Genomic DNA, 25,595 nt, shown 5'->3' on the forward strand with positions numbered 1-25,595 from the left:
ATTGTATTTAAGCCTACAATACCTGCATATAACCTCAGAGGATTGATTAAGAAGGAAGTCTGCATGTCCATGAGCACATGAGGAAATTTCAAAGTACAGACGCTACATGAAGTAAATGAAGAATGAAATGGATAAATGCACTGCAAATTAAAAGAGATCACTATGCTTACATAGGCTATTCTAGAATATGTAGCCTATAATGCCTATTGCCTACTCATATATTTTTATATTTGGAAAGATGTTACCTCTAATTGATCTTTTTCATCTCAGCTCTAACATGGTGTTTGTAAATAATTCACTGGATTTTTGCTAATATATTTAATTAGGCTACATAAATTTTGTAGGCTAAACATGGCTTATTCTGTTAACTGAACGTTTGTAATGTCATGCATTTTAAATGCTCTAGTTGTACTCAATTATACAGTTTATTGGAGCTTTTAGTGTTCTGTCATGGGTTGACTTGAGTGGAATTGAATAAATGAAAAACTAGCTAGACTTCTCTGGTTTCACAGTCTGTTTGCTGGTTTTAAAAAGATTTGGGCCATGCTTCAGCTGGTCAGACTGGCCAACCACAGTCGAACACCAACTTAGACCAGACCATCAGGCAAGTCTATAAAAAGGAGATAAGGAGGGGAACAGCATACAAATAGTGTACAGCACCAGACCCACTGCTAAAAATACACGCTGTCACTTCCGAGTGTGTCGCGCGCGACGTCCGGCTGCACTGGTTATGCGCGTTCATGACTGAAGAGAAGTTCTTTAGAAACAGAGAAAAAGACTTGGTGAATCGAAAGTCAGGTATAATTGATCTAAACAATAATTGTTGTGTATCTTTATTGTGTATTTTAAAAACCAGAGACTTTTTCTTTAGTAGCCTAGGTAAAAAAATCCAGAATGACCATGAAGCAACGTTTAGCCTATTCGATGTAGTCATGTCACGTGGTGTGTGTTATTTTTCTCCGCGCTGGTCAACAATTTGTGATTCCCATAGGAAGCAGTTGTTCATTTAGCGAAGACGTTCTCTTAATATTCATGAGCCAACGCATCACCACTAAAGGATTGTCAATTTGTCACGGCACCCCGTATTTTTTAATGAGCAAGCTTTTTCGTTTATCAGTCGATGCTTGAATATCCTATGCAATATTCATATAATAGAATTTGTAATTATCCATCAAACGGCGCACGAGAGAGAGAGAGAGAGAGAGAGAGAGAGAGAGAGATAGAGAGAGAGAGAGAGAGAGAGAGAGAGAGAGAGAGAGAGAGAGAGAGAGAGAGAGAGAGAGAGAGAGAGCGGAAACTGGACAAACTGGTTTTACGGACATCCCAACGACCACTCTCGGTTCTCATGTCGCATGTTTGTGAGTATTTCAAATATGAATTCCATGCTGAACTTGTCTAAACTTTAGCGTTCTGCTTATCGATTTCGTTTTAACGCATCAAAATAACGTTAAAATATAGCCTAGGCCTATATAATTTTCCTGTTAACAGTTTTTACGAATCTAAACAAATATCGTAATTAAAAACTTATATTACACTTTATTTTAAGGTGACGTAGTTACATTGTAGGCTACTTAAATAATTAGGCTACTGTATTAATTAACATGTAGCCTACTTACTTACTATTTACGATTAGGATTTGATTTAGGGTTTACTTGTAATTATGCATAATTTACTGTTATTAATAGTAGTAACCTAACTAACATCACCGTAAAATAAAGTGTTACCAAAACTCTATATAACTTTATACTCACGTCTCACACTCCAAAAAAGTAATAGGCCTATAGAAAGTATTTGGGTAAAATATAAGTCAAGCACCAATATTGAATTGTATGTTTTGACAAATTCTAATAAATGATTAGAAACATCTGAAATAACAGTTAAGCTATAATGTCTAAAATCATAATTGATAAAAAGCAGTGGCCTAATTTATTTAACATATAGAGTTCTTACACCTCAAACACTTTAAATAATATAATTATTTGCTGCTTTGGATAAAAGATCACACCTTAAAATTGTTAAAAGTTTTTGTAAATGAATTTAACTTTTTTATCCTCAAACAAATTCCTGTTTTTAAAATCATCAGACGTCACAAGGAGTTTTAATTTGAACGTCTCCGTATCAGCTTATACTTTGAGGAAAGTGGGAGTCTGAAGGGTTGCACTAATGCGTGGAGAGTGATGTCCCGCTCACGGATGTTCCTCCTTTCTACTGTGCTCGTCGTGGCCCTTTTTCATTTCATTTTGGGTCAGAACTGCTCAGAGCACTGCAAGGCATGTGGAGGGCCAGAGAAAGACCAATGTCTTCAGTGCCACAGCGGATTCATCCTGCATGACAACCTGTGTGTGGGTAAGATGATCAACAGAGTGTGCGTTTGATTCACCTCATGCTCCATTTTCATTCAGAGGTTCACTTCTTTTACGTCGACAGATATTGATGAATGTGGTACTGATCTGGATCGGTGTCCCGACAACACGTACAGCTTGAACACCCATGGCTCTTATGCATGCAAAGGTCAGTGGGATTTCCTCTCAGAGGTATTAACGGATTAACCAGAGTAACACTCTTGATAACACTGTTTTCCTTTTATTTTGTTTATATTGTTTTATGATTTCTCCAGGATGTGACAAGGCCTGTGTTGGCTGTATGGGTGGAGGAGCTGCCCGCTGTAAGAAATGTGCTCCTGGTTTCAGGTCATCAGGCATAAGATGCATCGGTGAGTTGTAGTCCATATAACTAGTGTCGTTTATCAGTATAAAATATAACTAGGAGTATAAAATGAATCCACTATTTCACCTGCCCATTCAGCCTTAAAGGTTAATAGTAAACTAACTTGGCTTGCTGTCCTTGGAGGAGGCTGGAACCCGAGGCTTGGCTTGAGCTCTGAGTTAAAACCTCCCTATGATGGAATTGCGCATTAGTGGATAGAGATCATTTACTGGACTGAGCTGCCGGAAGAATTTGTCAATGAGATGACATGGTAACTGCTGCTTATATAGTCTCGCCCTCGCGCCAGTAAACACATCATCAGAGAAGAGAAAATGGCTGTCTGAAATCGCATACTCTCTTGAGTAGGTACTTTTTTTTTAATAAGAACTTTGCGAGTGCTAAAAATATTATATGTTCTATTAATTAAGTAATCCGGACGTACTACATTCGTCATGTTGTCATTATCATGTGACTTACAGTACCAGTGTCAGTTCACAAATTTCCATTCACCAATCCTCTCCCGTGGCCTCATGGGTCAGTAAAGTGTCCATCGTATGCACACTTCAGAATCTCACAGGACGTAGTAGGTCATCCGGGTTCTTTTTGCTCTTTTATGAGTACTGTGAAATCGGACATACTGTACTTCTTTTGTCACATGCTGTTAGGGAAGTGTGCGATTTCGGACCAGCCGAGATGTTGTTGGTGGAGGGAGGGGAAGTTATTTTGATTAAAGAGTACAAGGGCACATGAATTTAAAAACAATTATGGATGAACCATTTATAATAAATACTGCAATATTCCATAAACAAATTGAATCGGAATTGTCCATTTTGATATCATGGTGCATTTAGAGTTGATAAACTTTTGTGGACTCGAATCTTTCTCAGGTTTGATCTCAAATTACCTAAAAAATACAAATCTTTTCTCTGAAGCCTGCAGCGTTTTAGACTCCTTCCAGAAGTAAATATCATGCATTCTCTGACTGTGAAGCTTTGAACAGAAGCTTTTAACTTTTTTTAAAGTTCACAGAAGCTTTAAACAGAAGAACAGAATCTTTGTTGTACAGCCAGAGAATGCATGATATTCTCATTCACTTCATGATTGAGTGAGTCTAAAACGCTGAAGGCTGTAGAGAAAAGAAAGTTCAAGTTGTATTTTTTAAAGTAATTTGAAAGCAAACCTGAGAAAGAATCAGGTCCACAAAAGATTCACATTTGAGATTCTTGCCGGCTGAATTCTGCCAACAATTTGGACAAACATCAGTGTTGTAAATGTAAGAATACAAAGAATAGAATTTTAAATAAAGTTGAAATTCTAAGTACTTTCTATGTCTTTTTTTTTAGGAGTCCAATGGTAGATCTGCTTTGTTTGGCTGAATAATGTAAAGATGTTCCTTTATCTTGATTGACATACAGTAATATTAATAGCAGGAGTAAATCATTTAAAATATATTATAGTTTCTGATGCAATGAGATCCAGACAAGCAATGATTATGTCAAAGATCAAAATTGAAAAAGGAATAACACATGTATTAAGTAAAAATTATTTAAGTAAATATGAAAATTGTACTAGCAAATAGGTTTAAACAAAAATAAGATCTATCTTATTCAATAGTTTAAAATAAAATCCAGAGTACTGAATCTAACAGATGAGTATAGAGGAAGAAGGACCCAAAAGTAGTAAGATATTTGAAGAATGAAAGGAGAGGCAGAAGTGAAGAGCAAAATAAGAGCAACGAATATAAATGCAGGAAACTTGCATCCTCCTTAACTTATGTTTTGGTCTATAAGAAAAGGTCAAACCGATTTATCCATTATGTCAAAGTTGGTGTAAAGGCTAGGTCAAATGTCAAATATAGATGAAAATAGACAGGTGTCGTTCAAGAGAATATTGCAGATCTTGCATTATCTCGTGTCTGCAGAGATGGAAACAGATATTTTGATACAAAGGTACATCGCATATTACATTCTGATGGAAAATACACCCACTCGATCTTACACCACAGAAGAGACATCAAAGATCTTACATGTGGAAATAATCAAACATATTAAAGCATATAGTAGAAAATATATAAATGAATGAATAACATGTAAAATGATAAAAATGCAACATAAGGAATATAACAATTAATAATGATTAAATGAATAGTTATCAATGACTAAAATTTACAAAAAAAGAGAGATTGATAAGATTAATAAAAAGGAATACTTAATAAAATAAATAAATAAAATGTATTAATCAGATGAATACATGTGAATGCATTTGCTGCTGTTCAAGAAAAATCTATGAACAGAGAATTAATCTCTTAGTTAATGACACAAATTAGTTCTTCAGCATGAAATGCTACCATCTTGTGGCTATAATACGTGTTTCCAGCAAGAAAGTTAACAATTTAAAAATATATATTTTTTATCATTAGTATATTGGAATAATATAAATGTCTCTGTTTTATAATTGTCAAGATGTTTATCTTTTCTCCTCCTAATTTTTCAGTTAGCATTCTACTGGTTGTGTGTGTTTGAGAAAAGACAGCTGTATTGTGTTTCTCCTGCAGATATAGACGAGTGTGGTGAAGAGGTGTTGGCCTGTCCTGGTGTCAATGTCTTCTGTGTGAATACAGAAGGGTCTTTTCACTGTCAGTGCGCAGGCGGATACACACGCACCGGCAAAACCTGTGAGAGGAGCCAGACCACAGGTGAGCTGGAAGCATTGGCTGCATCCCAAATCGCACACTTCCCTACTATACAGTAGGCGAAAAACAGTATGTTACAAAAGAAGTATGTCCGAATTCACTGTGCTCATAAAACAGTGGGCAAAAAGTACTGACCTACTTCTTCCTGTGAGATTCTGAAGTGTGCATACATTGGACACTTTACTGTCCCATGAGGCCACGGGAGAGGATTAATGAATGGCAGTGAAGTGACGTAACTCACGCTGGTAGATCACATGATAATGACAACATGGCGAGTGTAGTACGTCTACTCTAGATTAACCGTAACTCTACATGTAGTTAATTGATATTACTGAGTACTTATTTGAGTAAGTACAATGTAACTGTCACCTTAAAATAAAGTGTAACCAAAATATTTATTGTGGTTTTAGTTTTAGTTAACTATAAAAGCCTGCTGTGAACTTCAAACGCTGAATTAGATCTGGCCCAAAAGACCTTTGCAGTTTCATGTAACTCAGTGTATTGTGCTTGTTACATAATATGAGAGAAAGTATTCATTTCATATTCATTCAGTTTGTGTTCTTGAGTTGCCTGTGCCTGTACTACATGCAACTTTATTCTCTTGGGAGCCAACATGCTGTTAAACGAAAGTGAAAGTTTCATTCATTAACATTAGTTAATGCATTAGTTAACATGAACTATCTTCGAGCAATATTGTTTTTACAGCATTTATTAACCGTTGTTTAAGTTAGTTAATAAAAATAGTCGCTCATTGTTTGTTCATGTTAGTTCACCGTGCATTAACTAATGTTAAATGCTGCGACTTGATTTTAATAATGTAGTAAATGTTGAAATGAACATAAATGCTGGATTAATAAATGCTGTACAAATATTGTTCATTGTTAAAGTGAACTAATGTTAAAGTGTTACTGAAAATATATTTATAAAATATAACTTTAGTTACTTTAGTAATAAATGTTCCTGTGTACTTTCCACTTACAGTGCATAATTCATCAATGGACATTATTCTTAAAAAACAAAAATAAGTGTTTCATTGATATCTATATCATATTTTTTCACCAACTGGTTTTATGTAATTTTAACGACACTGCATTTAAACTGAATAATTGAAATGCATGTTTTTTTTTTTTTTAAATATGGTCTTGTATGTTTCTGTATTTTTCTGTATCTTTTCTCAGATTCTGCAGAAAAGGGTTTTTTTGATGACATTCAGGAGGATGAAATGGAGGTTCTGCAGCAGATGTTCTTCGGGGTGGTGTTGTGCGCATTGGCCACGTTGGCGGCTAAAGGGGACTTGGTGTTCACCTCCATCTTTATGGGGGCCGTGGGGGCCATGGCTGGATACTGGCTCTCTGATAAGAGCGACCGACTGATAGATTCCATCTTAAAGGGGAGATAAATACAAAAGGGGCAGTTATGTTTTCTGCAAAGTCTGCAACTTTTTTGAGTTAGGCCATTTCTTACACAATGAGATGAATGTATGTTGAGATCAAATGGCCCAAGCAACAAGAAAGAAAGAAAAATCTCATTCCACTCACTAGTTGCCCTGTATCGGGAATAACTTTTTTGATTAATAGGAATTGGAGCACTAGCAAGAGCTTTGAACCAGATATGATGTCATTTTTTTATTGTATTTTTTGTGTTTTTAGGTAGCAAACTAACAGTTTAGCCTAACAGCATTGCACTAACTGGTTAAGAAAAGTTCTTTCGATTAGGTGGAACATGATTATTTTTGATATCTACTTCTGGAAGGAGTCTAAAACGCTGCAGGCTTCAGAGAAAAGAAAGTTCAATTTGTATTTTTTAGGTAATTTGAGAACAAACCTGAGAAAGAATCGAGTCCACAAGTTTATCAACTCTAAATAAAACTATTTTATGGTGCACTGTGATCATTTTTAGGTGAATTGCTTTTAGCAGCTTTAAATAAAAGGATGTTATAGGAGAGACTACAGATGTCACATATGCTATAATAGCTTATTTTCTAAACGTAATAAATGTGCACTACCTTTCAAAAGTTTGGGGTTGGTAAGGTTATGTTTTCGAAAGAAGATGCTCACCAAGGCTGCTTTAATTTGATAATAAATACAGTAAAAACAGCAATACTGTAAAATACTATTACAATTTAAAATAGTTATTTGGATATATATTAAAACGTAATTTATTCTTGTGATGCAAAGCTGAATTTTCAGCATTGTTTCTCCTGTCTTCTTCAGTCACATGATCCTGTAGAAAGCATTAAAATATGCTGATTTACTGCTGAAGTAACATTGATAATAAGTTAAATATAGCTGTACTGCTTAATATTTATGTGGAAACTGTGATTTTGTTTTGTAAAATGACTTTTTGTCAATTTTTAAAAAACAAATTCAATGTAATGGCCTTCCCAAATAAAATAAAAACCTCACTGTCAACAAACTTTTGAACAATAGTGTGTTTGATATAAAATGAACTTTTACGAGGACACTGTAAAACACTCTGTGGACTTCAACTAATAAACTTTTATTTGTGGTTTTAAAGGAAACAGAGCATATCAGAAAGAAAGTCACTTTTATTTAATGGATATAAACAAGCCGACTGACACTCAAGAATAGTTGGGGGATACAACACATACAATAGCAAATATCAGGGAGGTTAAGGACTCTGAGTAAAGCCCAACAGGGTTTAAAAACATCGAACATGACACAGATTTCACACCGAACGCCTCCGAGGCTCTTGCACCGCTAACTTTCTGCAACACGCACTCAGCCACTCACACCCTGTAACAATCTTATTTGCATACACAGACAATCATGCAAGCATATCCCACACTCTTTTAGCGTCTCAGATCTGCTCCCCGAAAACATGCGAACGCTTTTATTTTGTTGCACGGGCAATCCACTGGCAGTGGGCGGGAAGATGTGGGTGAGGACACACCATTCTCAAACACATTACACCATCATGATGCCAATGCGTCTCATCCGCGACGACTGATGCAACATGGACAAATGAACCCCACGTTCACACGGTATCATTCAGCATGCTGACACTCACATTGGACTGCTGTACAGAAAAAGAAAAGTAAACTAATTTCATGTACAAATCTTACAGTTCCAAACTGACATATTCAAAAAAAAAAAAAAAAAAAAAAAAAAGCATGAACCATAAAAAAACATAACATAAATAAACATCTTAAAAAAGTAAAAACAATGTTTCTTAGATTTACTATTTCTTTTCTGGCATTTGTCACAGTGGTTTGTATTATCCAGAGGTTTGCATTTTTTTGACATCATGAAATAAAAGAAACAATGCAACTGGCACACAACAAATATAAATATAATCATTTTTGTTCTCTTTATTTTGGACCTTTTCTCTAACCAGAGGCCCTTTGTTTGATATATATACGTCTTGAGCCTACAGGGCTGAAACTTCTTTCTTTCGATATTTATTTCTGCGTATAGAGATCTATTAGACCTGTCTTCACCACAGCCCAGAGTTGGCACATAATGTACATAATCATGCATCATCACCACATGAGTCAACATTTCTCTTTTTTTCTTTGTTCTGTATAATATACGTATCTCTTCCCAAGGCAGGAGATCACCCCCCTACTTCAAGTATTCAGTAGTAAAAGGTCCTGAAGGTGGAGGACTGCAATATGTCTCCAAGAAGGTAAAGTCTGATGTCTTTTTATTTTTTGTCCTCTTGCTTTGCCTAATAGTACAATTATAGACTTGCACAACAGACAGACAGACGCACATAAATATTAGAATATCAGATCAAACACTTTTCTGGTGTTTGAAACTGGACTCAGAAACATCCAAGACGGAGCAGTATTCACATGGTGGACATATTCTGGATCTGTGTTCTTCAACCACAATAGTTAAATGTTCAAGAGAGCAACGTAGGAATATTCTAGAGCCGAGCGACAATGATGCGTTCACATCATGACAGAATTACCGGGAAGTTTCTGACTAGCTCATTGTGACGTGTTCATAACGACCAAAATGAGCGACCTCAACAATTACCTTTAGCTTACCATTAAACTACATATAGTTTCATGTCATTTTAAGTTGCACAATGCACTTTCTTTGTTCCTCAAGGTTTGAGCATTGCCATAAAAATGAATTTCTGAGCCTAAAGAATCTCAGAATATTTTAATTGCGGTAATTCCGGCAGAATGTGAACGCAGATTAAGGATGGTGTTTCCGGAACGTTCCAGAACAGAGACGCGTAACGATCTGGAACTAACGTGAAGGCGTCTGAAAATTGAGTATGTTAAACGCAACATGGAAACACAAACAGGTCATTTTAACAGTCAGATCTTGGCTATATTTTGGGCTTCGCCAAAGTCCTAATGTAAACTCCACAACTACAGACAACAGCAGTGAAATGACACATAAGACAATGCAAAACAACTGTTCACATATCTCAGCCATCTTAAAACAATCTTCCACTTGAATATTTTGAAGTTTCTTAAAGAAAAAGTTCACCCCAAAATAAAAATTGTGTCATTATTTACTCACCCTCATGTCATTCCAAACCTGTATGACTTTCTCTCTTATCTGGAACACAAAGACATTTTGAACTTGAAGACTGTTGGTAACCAAACATTTTGGTTCCCATTGACTTCCATTATATTTTTTGATCATACTGTACAATGGAAGTCAATGGGAACCGGAATTGTTCGGTGTTGTGTTCCACTGAAGAAAGTCATATAGGTTTGGAACAACATGAGGGTGAGTAAATGATGACAGAATTTGTATTTTTGGGTGAACTATCCCTTTAAGGTGCCTTCACACTGACGGCGATAAAATTCACCAAATAAAAGACTGCTGTTTGCTTTCAGCATGAATGCAGCTTTACCCTCAAGTGCGCTTGAGCTGAGTTTTTTTTTTTAAGAACTCATTGCCGTTTTAATTTTTTTGTTCTTTTTGTGAGGTGCAACATATTCTATACAACACTGTCTAGCTGAAGGTCAAGAAACTAGATTCCGCAAACGTTCAGCAAAAGACCTTTTTGTTGCACAGACTCCAATGCCAAGATCTTGTAATGAGAGCAGTGCGAGGGCCAAACAGACAACGACAACACACACAACTCAAACACACCGGAAAAGAAGTTTCCTTTGATTTCTGACACAATAGTCTGACCACAGTAGACCCACTTTATTTAGCTATATATCTCTATCTATATATCTACTATCTATTTATAAATAGGCACTCGCCACCATGTTGAGACGTTACAACAAATCTGCGGTAGCTCCGCCAGTACCTGGTGGGACGGTTCGTTAAAGGAGAAAGGACATTCCCTTTACGGGACACTCAGGTTGGACTGGCCTTGTCAACAGACATCTTGACAAAATTCATTTTGTGGGACATACAACTACAACCTATAGCAGTTTCTTGGGAAACCATCTCAATTATCTTCCGAAGAACTCGTATGATGGCGCCATGGATGTAGTTACAGATCAGTTGATGTCCGAAAATGATTGTAGCCATGGCTGTCTCCATCTCTTTTGGGCCTGAGCACCAGTTGAAGCACCATAAGAAACGTTCCCTGTTGTAAGGGGTGGAGGTGCATAGGTGCATGAGAGCTAACACGCAAACCGGGCTTGGGGTTTGGGGTGGAGCACAAGCAAAAAGAAAGGGCAAATTCTGGTTAGCATGGTGTATGTTATGTGCGTTATAATTGGTGAGACGAAATGAACTCTGCATAGAGTAGACTACCTCTAAGGGTCAACTGAGGTAACTCTAAAGACGTGACAGATACCACCTCTATAAGGTCCAATATTCACTAAAGAACCAACAATGGAGGCTGAACGTGGCACAGAGAAATTACATGAATATTCAAATCTAAGTACATATATGTATAGCACATATAATAAAACCTAAACAATTGAAGGCAGGCAACAGTTGCCCTTTTAAGATTTCAACTGCAAATGCAGATGTGATAGTAAAAAAAAAGTTAAAAATTAAGTTAATAAGATGGTATTATTTTACATTGGATTTTCACACAAAAAGCAGAGAAATGACTGACAAGAGTCAAGGCTTGAGTGAGTGCAAGCTGACTTGTTGCCTCATTGAAGAGGTGGAGCTAGATCCGAGTGGGCGGGGCAATGTGGAGAAGGGGAGGGGCCAGCTGGATTCATGCACTGGTCGTATGTGAAAACCAGACAACAAGGAGCAGCTGCAGTGTCTCATTTTGATTTGAGCATTGATAGTCTTCAAGGCAAATGTCTTTAGAAAAAGGGCTGCACCAGGAAGTGACTGTGTTTGTTCAGTCCAGACTTCCATTTATACTTTTTTTAATCATCTGAAATAAAAACAACAAAATGGAATAATTATCTTTAAGACAATGTCTCTTATGCTCACCAAGGGATGCATTTATTTGATCATAAAATACTGTAAAAGCTAACAAAACAGTAACATTGCGAAATATTCTAATTTATGAATTAATATATTTTAAAAACTGAATTTTCAGCATCATTACTCCAGTCTTCAGTGTCACATGATCCTTCAGAAATCATTCTAATATGCTGATTTTCTGCTCAAGAAACATTTCTTATTATCAATGTTTAAAACATTCGTGCTGTCTTTTTTAATCAACTGAATGCGCCCTTGGCTGAATGGAAGTTTTTTTTATATTTTTTATATGATAGTGTATATTAAATTTGTAAATGAAATGATTTTATTTCAGACTGACACAGTTAGTAGTTCTGTTGATAGTATTTACCTGCTCAGGTGGTCTTCTCCAGCTTTGGCCCTCCCACTCACACTAATGCTCCGCCTCTTTCCTTAATGCATGGAAATAAATGGCCCCATTCAAAAGAGTGAATCTGAGTGTAGGTAAAGACTGGCCAAGTGAACAATGTAGAATTTCATCTGTATGGCATGGCTGTGCTCCTCCATTAGTGACTGAATTGTCTGAGAACATAAGGAGGAACATAATAAGAAAAACAATCACAAATCACTTTATCCACAAAAACTCACTTTAAACCAGAAAACTGACATCGATCATCAATATCTCACCCCCAAAAAAACATCATCATAGCTTTGGTATGGTTATGCCCAAATTCCTTCTTCATCATCCTTTGAGCCCAACATATATCCAGAGGTCAGCATGAAATGAGGAGAATTAGATGAGTTAAAGGTGAAAGAGCAGTGAATATTTTACAGTGAGTGACTTGTACAGTAGATTATATACAGATCCATCGCCTACTGAAAAGACCAAATTAATCTAGAGCTGTGATGATACTATCAGATATTGTGATTTGATTTTTTTTTTAATTCTCTCATTAGTGTAGGCTACGTTCACACAGTCAGTTTTGGGGATTGTCAACCTCATTTTACTCACAGGTGTGAGTCTCGAAAATGTCCCGTTCAAACTGCAACTTACAGTTGCGTCTCGAATACTGTCTGTACATGTATGAACGTGCAATGGGAGTCAAGCCCGTATTCTCTTATTAGTAAACAAAGCGACAATGACAAAAGTAATATCCAAGATCGGGACATCCATAAAACTAAAAAAAGTTTGATCACTTTTGTCACGACAAGAGTCCAATCGAGCCACGAGTTCATCTGTCAAATCTTCACTAACCTACAGCAGCTTTTATATCTGGGTGGAGAGCGGAGCATTTGAGTTGTGTGTAGAACACAAAACTGACCTGAGCAGGTGTACAGGTGTGAGTTCGGATATAGAATGTGGTTGTCACTCCAGTAAATAACTGAACTGTGTGTGAACGTAGCCAGACTCAAATTCAGGACTAACAACTGTATTCTGCTGCTGTGTGAACGTGGCCTTAGTAGACTGCAAGTACGTGTCAACTTATTCTATTAACCCTAACACCTAACAAAGTTACTTACAGTCAGTAGAATGTCAAAATAAAGTGTTAGCAGATATTAAGCAGACAGTCTGCTAATACTCTAATGACTGAGTTGGCATGGTAGTTGTAGTTACTTATAGAACAATGTCTAAAGTGAACTATCGAAGACAATACCGCATAACAAGATTACCAAAACATACCACATACACTAATATTAAAATAGAAACAAAATCATTTGAATATAAAGATAGATGAGTTACCGACCTGGTCTGGGGCGGGTCGGTGTCCGGGATGAGGCGGTCCACGGCCTGGACCCCGATGGTGTGGCGGAGGGTGTCGAGGGTGTGGGCCCTGTTGGCCGGGGTGTGGGGGGTGATGGGGGTGCTGCTGCGGGTGTGGGATGGGTTGAGGGTGGGGGCCCTGCTGAGGCGGTGGTCCGTGAGGGTGCTGGGGGTGTGGATGCTGCTGCTGCGGAGGGACCCCGGGATGAGGGTGTTGAGGGTGGGGCGGTTGAGGTCTGGGCTGGTGCGGGTGTGGGCCAGGTGGTTGTGGGTGCTGGGGGTGTTGCGGGTGAGGGTATTGAGGCTGGGGGGGCTGCTGCGGGTGTTGTTGGTGGTGGGGAGGAGGCTGCGGGTGTTGGGGATGGGGCGCATGTGGGTAAGGAGGCTGGTGCGGGTGCTGGGTCTGTGGGTGCGGATGCTGGGCCTGTGGGTGTGGGTGCTGGGCCTGTGGGTGTGGGTGCTGAGCCTGTGGGTGCGGGTGCTGAGCCTGTGGGTGCTGGGCCTGAGGGTGCTGGGCCTGAGGGTGCGGGTGCTGGGCCTGTGGGTGCGGGTGCTGGGCCTGTGGGTGTTGGGCCTGTGGGTATGGAGGCTGGGGTTGGGGTTGAGGATGAAGGGGTTGAGGCTGCATGTGGGGAGGTGGAGCGTGAGGGTGGTAATGATCATCCTCGTAGTTGTCGGTAATCAGTTTCATCCTGCTCTGTGTCTAAAATGGATAGAAAAAATAGAGTAAGACACAAGCAACATATACCCATAGACTGATCACGGAATGGAAAAAACATCTCTAAACAGCTTGTCCAAATGTAATCGGTTTGCTTTGACAATGAAGTACAGACTCCCAGAAAACGAAGTATTAGGTTACAATGCCTCCTAAGGAAGAACAGAAGATTTTCTAATCATTTCTTTCACTCATTCCCAACCAGCAAAGTTGGTATGGCCACAATTTATGTTGGCAAAACATCCCACTAAAATTGAAAAGTTGGAATGAACAATACTGTATATCAGCACCAAATCTGCCTTTTTTCCCTTCAATTCATTGCCTGATATTATATATTTAATTTTGTTGGCTATTTTAAGAGTTAGATAACTTATGCAATCATATATAAAGGGATAGAGATAGATTACAGCAAATATTTAACCCTGTACAGCAAAATACATAAATCAATTAAATCCATTGGTTACAGGGCATTCGGAAAGTATTCACAACGCTTCATTTTTTTCACATTTTGTTATGTTACAGCCTTATTCCAAAATGGATTCAATTATTTTCCTCAAAATTCTACAAACAATACCCAATAATGACTAAGTTTTTTGAAATCTTTGTAAATTTATTACAAATAAAAAACGAAAAGATCACATGTAGCCTACATAAGTATTCACAGCCTTTGCCATGACACTCAAAATTGAGCTCAGGTGCATCTTGTTTCCACTGATCATCCTTGAGATGTTTCTACAACTTGATTGGAGTCCACCTGTGGTAAATTCAGTTGATTGGACATGATTTGGAAAGGCACACACCTGTCTATATAAGGTTCCACAGTTAACAGTGCATGTTAACACTAATATGTTTAGTTTTCTGATAATATAATTCACATATTAAAGTGTGGCAATAAATTAAATGTAACAATTATATTAATACTAATTATAAAAAATACCAACAGAGTTGCTTGATGCAAGTAGATGTTGGTCTAATTATTTTATGGTTTCTAAGCTGTTTATGTGTCAGAATATATTATCATTTAACATAAGCTATAGGCTTATTTATAAAAAAAAAAAAAAGAATATTAGTAAATGGACTTAAACTTCCAAAAACCTGCAGAGTTCAAACATTCCGACATGCAAAGTGAAGCATTCACGTGACTGGAAAGAAAGTGAGGCTTCGTTTTTCGTTAATCACGTGTTTCTCTGAAAACAATACGCGCTTCATGAGAAATTGCGTTGCGTAGCCTTCTCAATACGCACTTTGAAGCTTCAGTGTCAAATGTAACATCCCTACAGTGGCCTCCATCCTCCGTAAATGGAAGAAGTTTGGAACCACCAGGACTCTTCCTAGAGCTGGCCGCCCGACCAAACTGAGCGATCGGGGGAGAAGGGCCTTAGTCAGGGATGTGACATGGAATAGTCACTCTGACAGAGCTCCGGCGTTTCTCTGTGGAGAGAGGAGAACCTTCCAGAAGAACAACCATCTCTGCAGCGCTCCACCAATCAGGCCTGTATGGTAGAGTGGCCAGACGGAAACCACCCCTCAATAAGAGGCACATGACAGCCTGCCTGGAGTTTGCCAAAAGGCACCTGAAGGACTCTCAGACCATGAGAAACAAAATTCTCTGGTCTGATGAAACAAAGATTGAACTATTTGGCCTGAATGGCAAGCGTCATATCTGGAGGAAACAAGGCACTGCTCATCACCTGGCCAATAACATCCCTACAGTGAAGCATGGTGGTGGCAGCATCATGCCGTGGGGATGTTTTTCAGCGGCAGGAACTGGGAGACTAGTCAGGATCGAGGGAAAGATGAATGCAGCAATGTACAGAGACATCCTTGATGAAAACCTGATCCAGAGCACTCTGGACCTCAGACTGGGGCGACGGTTCATCTTCCAACAGGACAGCGACCCTAAGCACATAGACAAGATAACAAAGGAGAAGCTACAGGACAACTCTGTGAATGTCCTTGAGTGGCCAGACTTGAACCCGATTGAACATCTCTGGAGAAATCTGAAAATGACTGTGCACCAACGCTCCCCATCCAACCTGATAGAGCTTGAGAGGTTCTGCAAAGAAGAATGGGAGAATCTGCCCAGAAATAGATGTGCCAAGCTTGTAGAATCATACTCAAAAAGACTTGAGGCTGTAATTGGTGCCAAAGGTGCTTCAACAAAGTATTGAGCAAAGGCTGTGAATACGTATGTACATGTGATATTTTTGTTTTTTTATTTTTTAATAAATTTGCAAAGATTTTGAACAAACTTCTTTCACATTGTCATTATGGGGTATTGTTTGTAGAATTATGAGGAAAATAATGAATTTAATCCATTTTGGAATAAGTGCTGTAACATAACAAAATGTGGAAAAAGTGAAGCGCTGTGAATGCTTTATGGATGCACTGTATATTATATTCTAAACTAAAGCTGCATAATATTGGGTTAAAAAACCTGACATTGTGATATCTTTTTTTTTTTTTTTGCAATATATATTGTGATATAAAAAAAATACAGGAACGTCAATTATTTATTTCATTGGTAACACTTTACAATAAGGTCTCATTTGTTAACATTAAAGTATTAACTATGAACTAACAATGAGCAATACATTTGTTACATTATTTATTAATGTATGTTTATGTTAGTTAATAAAAATACAGATGTTCACTGTTTGTTCATGTTAGTTCACAGTGCATTAATCTATGTTGCCAAATACAACTTTTGTATTAACTGTTGAAATTAACAATAAATAGAGTAAAGTATTGTTCATTCCTAGTTCATGTTAGTTAACTAATATTAAAAAATTTAACCTTATTGTAAAGTGTTACCATTTAATTAAATCACAATCTTTGCGATTTGCATTAATCTTGATATCTCAATATATTGTAGAAGATTTCAAAATGAATATTAATTTCTCACACAACACAATTTAATGGTGTGATGCCTAAATTCACTTGTAAGATGCACAATATTAATTTTTATTGGGTTTTAACTTAAAAAAAAAAAAAAAAAATACAGTACATTACAGTTCTATAATACCACCCATTTAACATTTATTGGCCATAAAATGAAAATAATTATCCACTTGTCAGCATCAGACATGATTTCAATATCCGTGCAGCTCTATGATAAATTGATGATACCTAAACTGTCTTAATACTATGTGTTATTAAAAGGGCATAAATTTACTGACATGTTGTTTGAGCTGATGCATCAGTCTGTCCTTCTCTCTTTTCAGGGCCAGCACTTCCTCTTGTGTCTTCTTCTTATTGGAGGATGACAGCTCCAGCAAAGCAATGTTAGCATCCTTCTCACTGATAGCAGCGAGCAGAGCCTGTTGTCTGAGAGGAACAGACAGTCTGCAATGCATGTACACTAAAGGACATTTTAGGCATCAAAAATTTTAGATCCTGTTGTCTGATCGCAAGGATTCTTACTTCATCTCTAAGATCTCCTCGAGCTGCTTTCTGCGCTCCTGTCGGAGGTTGGTCAGATGGCCGTCTCTCTCAGAAAGAGACTGTTGGGTGGAGGACAGACGCTGCTTGGTGGAATCCAACTCCTGCCTCGTCTTCTCCAAAACATTCATCAACTCCTCCATCTGTGAAATGAAGAAAAACGTGTGCAGGAAAATGATGAGAAAACCTTTTGTTTTTCTAAGGAAAAATAAAGGCATCATCCATTCACACAGGTATAAATCTCTCTCTCACACACACACCTACACACCTTTGGGTTGTCCATTGGATTATCCTTGCGCTGGTCTTGCAAGATGTTACCAGGGCCTTTCTTGTCCATCTGAGGGCCAAGCTTGATGCCTGGGCCTTTTTTAATTGGATCCTTGGTTTGCCTTAAAAAGCATACAGTGTGTCACCTGAATAGTTTAATTTTATAGCAATCACAAATCACCATTTAACCAATCAAAATATGATCTCAATTAATTATCATATTGAGAAGATGTCAACAATTTTGTCACGTTGGCCCGAAAAAGAAAAAAAAACTATTTTCTTACTCAGTATTTTTGTCTTGTTTTCCAGTAAAAATCAAGATACATTTACTTGAGAAGCAAAATGACTTTAAAGGGAAATTAAAGGGATAGTTCACCCAAAAAAAAAAATTCTGTCAATATTTGCTCAACCTCAGGTCCTTCCAAACTTGTATTTCTTTGGCGGAATACAAAAAAAAGAACGATATTTTGAAGAATGTTGGTAACCAAACAGTTTTAGTTCGCACTGACTTCCACTATTTTTTTTTTTTTTTACTGAAACTGTTTGGTTACCAACATTCTTCAAAATCTTCTTATGTATTCCACAGAAGCAAGTCTTACATGTTTGGAATGACATGAAGGTGAGTAGATGACAGAATTATACTTTTTGGGTGGACTATCCCTTTAGGTGTTGTTTTGTAAAAAAAAAAAAAAAATTAGATATATGTATATATGTTATAAGATATCATATATGTTATATTTTGGCATATATATTTTCTTCTTTTAAGCATAAAGTTAGTTTTGCTACTTTATTACTTATGTTACTTATATTACATTTTGCTTCTCAAGTAATTAATCTTGATTTAAGAATGTTCAGATATTTATATTGGAAAAAAAAGAGCTCTACTTAAGCCATACTTAAGAGATTTCGACGCATCCACTTAACAGTAATTATTTTTTTTACAAATGCCATTTGGTTTGATACTTCATTATGTAACATTCAGACTTTTTAAAGTGCGTCTTAAGTGTCTAAACACATTTTGGCATCAGTGTATGTGTGATTAGTAAGTGCAAATAACAATATAACACCATGAACTGAGACTCATAATCATGACAACAACACACTATATGCAACTGCGAGAAACACGATACAGTTATTATCACATGAACGAAACACGCTTGGTTATTGCTCAGAAGGGAGGGTGGACACCTGAGGAACACCCAACTTACCTGGGAGCAAGACTGGCGGTGGAGGAAGAAGAGGGAGGAAGGATGCAGGAAGGGCAGGACCGGGAAGGAAGAGAAGCCACAACACAGCGAACAGGAAGGAAAGGAGAAATAAAACTTTAGAATTATCAGAAACAAAGCAGAAAACAGCTGGAAAGAGTCAAGAGAGAAACTAAGGGTGGTTTAAAATGGCTCCTATAAGATCAACAAGACAGGATGCAAGACGCTATCATCTCAAACCATCACTGTCAGTGGTTAACCTCTGGGTCCAGATCTGCAGGGGCCCGTGAGAGTGCCAACATGCAGCAGCTCAACCAGCCGAGCCGCAGTGAGGGATCGCGGGGGGGGGGGGGGGGGGGGGGGGGGGGGGGCAAACGGGGCAGGAGCGCTCAGGCATGAGGGTGCAGACCTACTTGAGGAACACCAGACCCTACCTAAAGTACCCAGCTCATTCACAGAGCACAACGGGGCCTGCAATGCCGGCCAACGTCTCATGCAGGACAGTGAGACGGCCGTTTTGGGGGGGGGGATTTGGCAGGCTGAGGTGGGTGGATCATTCAGAAGAGTGAGAGCGAAGGGAGGAGAGATGATGTTAGGAAGCAGAAAGAGGAGAGGGGATGCAGATCAGCGTGTGAAATGGGGGTTCAAGGGTCAGGAAACGGGGCTCCGCTCCTTGCCAAAGCCCTCGAATGCCAGCAACACCAAGCGGCAAGCACAGAGATCACAGAAGCGTGTGTGTGCAAAATAGAGTAACAAATTCAGAACATGTTAACATGTCACATAAGCAGGGTGGAATAAAATACACCAAGATAACAGCATTATAGTTAACAAATGCATGAGAGAGAAAAAAAAACAGTTTTGAAGTCTAATTTCAAGAATAGTTCACCTAAAAATTTTAATTACTGTCATTTACTCTCTTTCATGTACAATTCCATGTAATTTTCATGTACAATATAGCTTCATCATTCATTTTCAGTAAATAATGACTCAAATTCTTACACAAATCCACTTCAAAAGACTTGGAATATAATGCATGAGTCATATGAACTACTTGATGAGTCATATGAACTTCTGCAGAAATTATTTTCTTGTTTTAAGCATAAAGTTACTTAATTTTGTAAAATTTTTCAACTTCTTGTCCTTGAAATCTTATGTCATTTGGCTTCTCAAGTAAATGTATCTTGATATTTTAGTGCATTTTTGTCATTTTTGGAGCTCAACAGCATGAGGGAGAGTAAAAAATGTAAAAAAAAAAAAAAATTAGGTGAACCATCCCTTTAATCTTGGTGCACTTTCAAAGTATGACTACACATTAACATGTAACATGTTGCCATGCCAACATCAACACCACAGATATATCAAGTGTGCAGTTATCACACATCTGACACAATGTGAAAGAAAAGTTTTGTGCTGCTGAAACAGAGGAACCATTTTGATTAAAACTGTGAGATATTGCAAATTCTATATCCACTGCACAAAAACACATTATAGAACAGATATAATGATAAAAAGGAAAACGTGCAATCTGGTTGATGTAAGCTCTGTTCCAAAGCCGAGTGAGATGTCTACCTAGGCAACATATTTTAGTCACTATAGGTGTGCTCATTTAAAGTACTATTTAAAATAACTGTTTTCTATGTTAATATTTTTGAAAATATAATTTATTCCTGTGATGCAAAGCTGAATTTTCAGCATCATTACTTTAGGCTTCAGTGTCACATGATCCTTCAGAAATATGCTGATTTGCTGCTCAAGAAACATTTCTTATTTTCACTGCTGAAAACAGTTGTGCTGCTTAACATTTTTGTGGAGATTTTTTTTTTTTTTTTTTTTTCAGGATTCTATGATGAATAAAGTTTAAAAGAACATAATTGATTTGAAAAATAAATCTTTTGTTACACAAACAAATGTCTTTTCTGTCATTTTTGATCAATGTAATGTGTCCTTGCTGAATAGAATTATTCATTTATTTGAAAAAAAACCCACAAACTTTTGAACAGTGCCAGAATGCACTGTGACGAGATCAAGATGGCATTTGTTAACTTACTTACTTAGGATGCTGCCTACGTATACAGTGAGGCATCTCACAAGAGTTTAGAAGAGAGCCCAATACATGCACAAGAAACGGCATACACAACCACAAAACACATTATACACACATCTTATTTTCTGAGCTGTCTCAGTCCACTGATTTTTACATCAATGCAATCTGGCAAATATTTACAACATTATAAGGAATAAAACCATCCTTTCCTTTGCTAGAAAAACCAGTGAATGAGAGACAGCCGTGCAACAGGGACATCAAGGCATCAAACAGCCACACAGATAAATGCAGCCGAGCCGTGGTGCCAGGACAGAGCACTCACTTTCCCAGGAAGTCCCACATCATGCCCCCAATCTGCTGGGGGGCAGCGGACACAGAGGGGGGAGGCTCAGAGGGGGCTCTGCCACCAGGGCGGGGCGAGGGGCGGGCAGCGGGGGGAGGGGGGCTGGGCCAAAGTCAAGGATGTATGAGTTATGAGGTTATGGATGGAGGTAACATGAATGAAGAAGGAAGAATGATAGCACGACAGATAGATAGATAGATAGATAGATAGATAGATAGATAGATAGATAGATAGATAGATAGATAGATAGATAGATAGATAGATAGATAGATAGATAGATAGATAGATAGATAGATAGATAGACAATGTTTAATTTCAATTCGTTAAAGACAGGAATTCAGTAGCCAATGACAGAAATGCAGAAGAGTTGCAGGACAGGAAGAACATGAAGATTGACAAGAAATTATGAACAAGAAATGAGTGTTTTATGACAGAAGATGAAGGATCATGGAAGAACAGGAGGAAGAGAAAGAGGTCGGAAAAAGAGAAAGGCCGAAAGACAGAACAGAGAAAGAGAAAGAGTTGGCGAGACGGTAAAAAAACAAAAACAAAACAAAAAACAGAAACACACATGGTTAATTAAACCACATTAACACTGAAGCATGAGCGTCAACTGAGAAAAAGCAAACACGACTTTGAGCCAGAGCTGAAGAACCTATGAGGAACTGAACTTACTGTCTGATGGCCAAAACTATTATGAAGGCTGTTCACACTGACAGGGATTTTTATTGCTTTTTTATAATGGAAAGAAAAAAGGTATGTCAATTGCAGCACTGCATAATTTATAGGCTATTGTAAACAAGATAATTAAAGGTGCATCAATATATATATATATATATATATATATATATATATTAAAACATTAAATAAAGATTGTATTATAATTTTTAATATTATTTTATCATTTTTATTTTATTTTTAAATACATATTTAATTTATTGTTATATATTTATGCATAAAATATCACTTTCACTGGTAGTCAGCACATTGTATTACTGCTTATTTGCATGAAATGTAACCTTTCACAACTTTGTTGTGTCAATGATTTATGATCACTTTCAAATTGCTGTTAGTGTGAACGGCCATTTAGGATGATGTACAACCTGAACACACAGGAGTAGCATGGACCTGATGTCTTAAATCAGGGGTAGGCATGTTCGGTCCTAGAGAGCCACTGTCCTGCAGAGTTTGGCTCCAACACTGAAAAAAAACCTCTCCTGCCTATAGCCTTAGTAATCCTGAAGACATTGATTAGCTTGTTCAGGTGTGTTTGATTAGGGTTGGAACTAAATTCTGCAGGACAGCGGCTCTCTAGGACCGAACTTATAAATAGAATCATTTAAAAGAAGAGATCCGGAGGCAGTTGTACGAACATGCCAAAACACACATAGATTTGTCGGGAATAGTAGTCATCACAGCGTATGAAGAGAGGCAATTCACAACCACTAAACACAAGCTTGATATCAATATTCAGAACATGTCAGAAACGCACAGAATGCTGATGACCTCATGAATGCATGAATCCAGGAAACAGCATAAATATTTGCAATCATCATCATATTTCCCCTGTAGGAGATGCATTATTGACGGCAGCTCTGAGAGTACAGCGCGGTTTGTACCGCATCGATAACAAAACAGCCCTTGACATCAGCATTTTGATGTTATATCCCTGCAGAATTGTATATTTAGCAGTACAACTGTCAACTAATGCTGTCAAGGCCCGAGATAACGGCAAAACGAGAGATCAGTCCTGATGCTGCTTTATGAAACTTGTGCAGACTTCATAAATATGTTTCAGCGTGTTAAATCTTATATTTACACTACCAGGGAAACGTTAAAACACATTTATTCATTGTTTATTTTTTTACTATACTTTCAATATTTTAGAATAAGAGTAAAAATCATTAAAGGCGGGGTAGGCGATTTGTTGCAGAATTTTTTTCTATTGTGCTGGTTGAAAATCTTTTCACATCCTGCTAGCAATCACTAAGTTAAGTGGTCTAAATGTATTTATATATTGTCTGTGGAAGGTGTAGGACCATAAAATGTTCTTCCAATCATTGCATTTAGTCCGAATGCAATGACAGTCAGGTGGGACTGCAGCAGTCAGGTGGTACAGGTCAGTGCTCTTTAGGTTGTTTTTGTTCATTATTATTGTAATGTTATGTGCTTTGAGAAAATGAGGAAGTTTAAAACCATCTCTCATCACGTGATGCTTTGCAAACTCTTCTGCATGCGTTCATGTGTTTTGGAGGAGGTGTGGCTTTGTAGACGCTCTGAAATGAGGGTGGGATCTTTTGCTTTCAAAGCTAGCTTGCTATTGCTAGCCGCTCCGAAAATTGCCTACCATACCTTTAAGAGTCTGAAACTATTAAAAAACACAAATTGAAGTATGAGTTATGTAGTGACCATTAAAGTGACCATGAAATCAAAATTGCAGATTCTTATTCGTTTTTATGGAATTTTGTAGTATTTATTATAAATTGATTTATCCATGCACATCATTTTTTAAAATCATGTGTTCTCGTAATCTTTAATCAAAATAACGCCTCCTCCCTCTTGCAGCGACATCTCTTCTCTGATGATGTGTTCCCTGGCGTGAGGGCGGGGCAACCTGTCACTCACATGAGATCCACCAATAGCAAACCACAACCATCTAATTAATTCCCAAAGGACAAAATCAAGTCCCGCCCTACATTTTTTCATTCAATCGGATATACATCACAAGAGGGAATAAAAGATTGTCGCAACTTTAAACAAAGCAAATATCTTATATTTCATTTTATATCTCAAATTTCCTCTTTTCTCTGATTTCCAGCTCTTCACGGGTGGTGCATCTTGGGATGCAGTTTAAACCGTATTGGAAGACAATTTTGTGAAAAATAAAAACTTTAATTAAAATGTTAGTTTAGTAAAGAAATGCATGCATATTTGTTACTATCCGGCCAACTCATTTATTTTAAATAATTAAACCTTTTTATTTATTAATTATTAATTTGTTAATATCAATTAATTTGTAATGCATACATAATATATGCTAACAATACAATAAATGCATCCATAGTCACAAATTATATTTTCCACAAAGCTTATTTCAATTATTGATGTATAAGTACTTAGATCAAAATGTTTTTAAGATCATAAGAATGCAGTCTGCACAAGAAAGCAAAAACAAATTCAGTCAAGTGTGTCCAAATGTTTGATGTGTAAATGTTCAACCTCACCCTTCCAAAAGTAAAAAAGGGTCCTCACCTCTCCAGTTCTGCAATCTTCTTATCCTTGTCATTTTTCTCCGTCTCCACCTCTCTCAGAATCTCCAGTAACCTCTCGACCTCATTCTGGGCTTTGCCGGACTCCTCTTTGTAGTAGGACACCTCCTTCTCCAGAAGTTTGACCCGGTCCACATACTCGGGGTTCCCACGTGAGCTTTGCTGCACCTCCACCTCGTGGGCCTTCTGTATGAGGATCCCGGGAAGGCATCGCCATAGAAACCACAGTTAAAAAAACACAGCCTTAGCCAATCAAAATCAACGAATGAAGAAACATTCCCAATTCTGAATGCCAACACGTATGCCAGAGTAGAGGCGTCTTTGGGCTTCACAAAGCAGATAATCAGCCAAGCTTTAAATGCAAAAACTCCAAAGATTAAATGTACTTATTTGGCTTGTTGCAGTCGAAACTGTAGTTAAAAACTGTAGAACCAACGATGTTGCAATTATGCATAATTTCCTTTGCAATATTTAACCGCAGCCTTGCTTAGTTTGTAAAACACTACAAGCATTCTAAAACACAGTTTACATCAGCATGTTTAAAATGAAGGCACAATGGATCACATAGAGTGTTGGGTAAGTTACTCTAAAAAAAGTAATTAATTACTAGCTACTAATTACATCTTCAACAGAGTAATTCGATTACTGTACTCATTACTCTCTCTAAAAAGTATTGGATTACTTATTACTAATCACTTTCTAAATCCCATATCAACCTCGATTTGAACAATACAGGGACAGACACGGAACTGCACTTTTGATTCTTTCAAATAAACAATATAGCTACAATTGCATAAATTATTTTTGAACTAACCAAATTGTGTGGAAGAAGAT

At 37.5% G+C, this 25,595-nt stretch overlaps 2 protein-coding genes across 9 annotated transcripts in view; one reads left to right on the forward strand and one right to left on the reverse strand.

Moving 5' to 3' along the window:
- Positions 1 to 670: 670 nt before the first annotated feature.
- Positions 671 to 6,805, forward strand: LOC130106406 (protein disulfide isomerase CRELD1). Of its 2 annotated transcripts, none has more exons than XM_056272507.1 (6): positions 671 to 798; positions 2,084 to 2,346; positions 2,428 to 2,511; positions 2,618 to 2,713; positions 5,261 to 5,401; positions 6,577 to 6,805. In XM_056272507.1, the coding sequence occupies exons 2-6, from the start codon at positions 2,178 to 2,180 to the stop codon at positions 6,795 to 6,797; spliced, it is 711 nt and encodes a 236-aa protein (XP_056128482.1). In that variant the 5' UTR covers positions 671 to 798; positions 2,084 to 2,177; the 3' UTR covers positions 6,798 to 6,805. The 2 variants fall into 2 exon arrangements, with proteins under 2 accessions (XP_056128482.1, XP_056128483.1); XM_056272508.1 differs by lacking the exon at positions 671 to 798 and adding an exon at positions 1,292 to 1,358.
- A 1,123-nt stretch (positions 6,806 to 7,928) lies between these two features.
- erc2 (ELKS/RAB6-interacting/CAST family member 2) overlaps positions 7,929 to 25,595 on the reverse strand; it is a 60,706-nt gene continuing 43,039 nt past the window's right edge. For 2 of the 7 annotated variants that reach the window (XM_056272488.1, XM_056272489.1), the window contains exons 13-20: positions 24,745 to 24,947; positions 21,472 to 21,594; positions 17,902 to 18,022; positions 17,616 to 17,776; positions 17,372 to 17,519; positions 13,461 to 14,180; positions 12,107 to 12,297; positions 7,929 to 11,686 (exon numbers count right to left, since the gene is read on the reverse strand). In XM_056272488.1, coding sequence (XP_056128463.1) covers positions 12,196 to 12,297; positions 13,461 to 14,180; positions 17,372 to 17,519; positions 17,616 to 17,776; positions 17,902 to 18,022; positions 21,472 to 21,594; positions 24,745 to 24,947 — 1,578 coding nt within the window. In that variant the 3' untranslated portion in view covers positions 7,929 to 11,686; positions 12,107 to 12,195. Of the gene's footprint in view, positions 11,687 to 12,106; positions 12,298 to 12,402; positions 12,463 to 13,460; positions 14,181 to 17,371; positions 17,520 to 17,615; positions 17,777 to 17,901; positions 18,023 to 19,108; positions 19,121 to 21,471; positions 21,595 to 24,744; positions 24,948 to 25,595 lie in introns of those variants that run through there. The other 5 variants (XM_056272490.1, XM_056272495.1, XM_056272492.1 and 2 more) reach the window with 4 other exon arrangements.

This window comes from Rhinichthys klamathensis, unplaced genomic scaffold (assembly GCF_029890125.1).
Source record: "Rhinichthys klamathensis goyatoka isolate OS25496 unplaced genomic scaffold, OSU_Roscu_1.1 h1tg000339l_1, whole genome shotgun sequence".
Taxonomy (NCBI): domain Eukaryota; kingdom Metazoa; phylum Chordata; class Actinopteri; order Cypriniformes; family Leuciscidae; genus Rhinichthys; species Rhinichthys klamathensis.

Coding starts and splice junctions, on each gene's coding strand:
- LOC130106406 (XM_056272507.1), top strand. CDS start 2,178: ATGTCCCGCTCACGGATGTTCCTCCTTTCTACTGTGCTCGTCGTGGCC. Junction 2,347..2,427: donor GCATGACAACCTGTGTGTGG/GTAAGATGATCA, acceptor TTACGTCGACAG/ATATTGATGAATGTGGTACT. Junction 2,714..5,260: donor ATCAGGCATAAGATGCATCG/GTGAGTTGTAGT, acceptor TTTCTCCTGCAG/ATATAGACGAGTGTGGTGAA.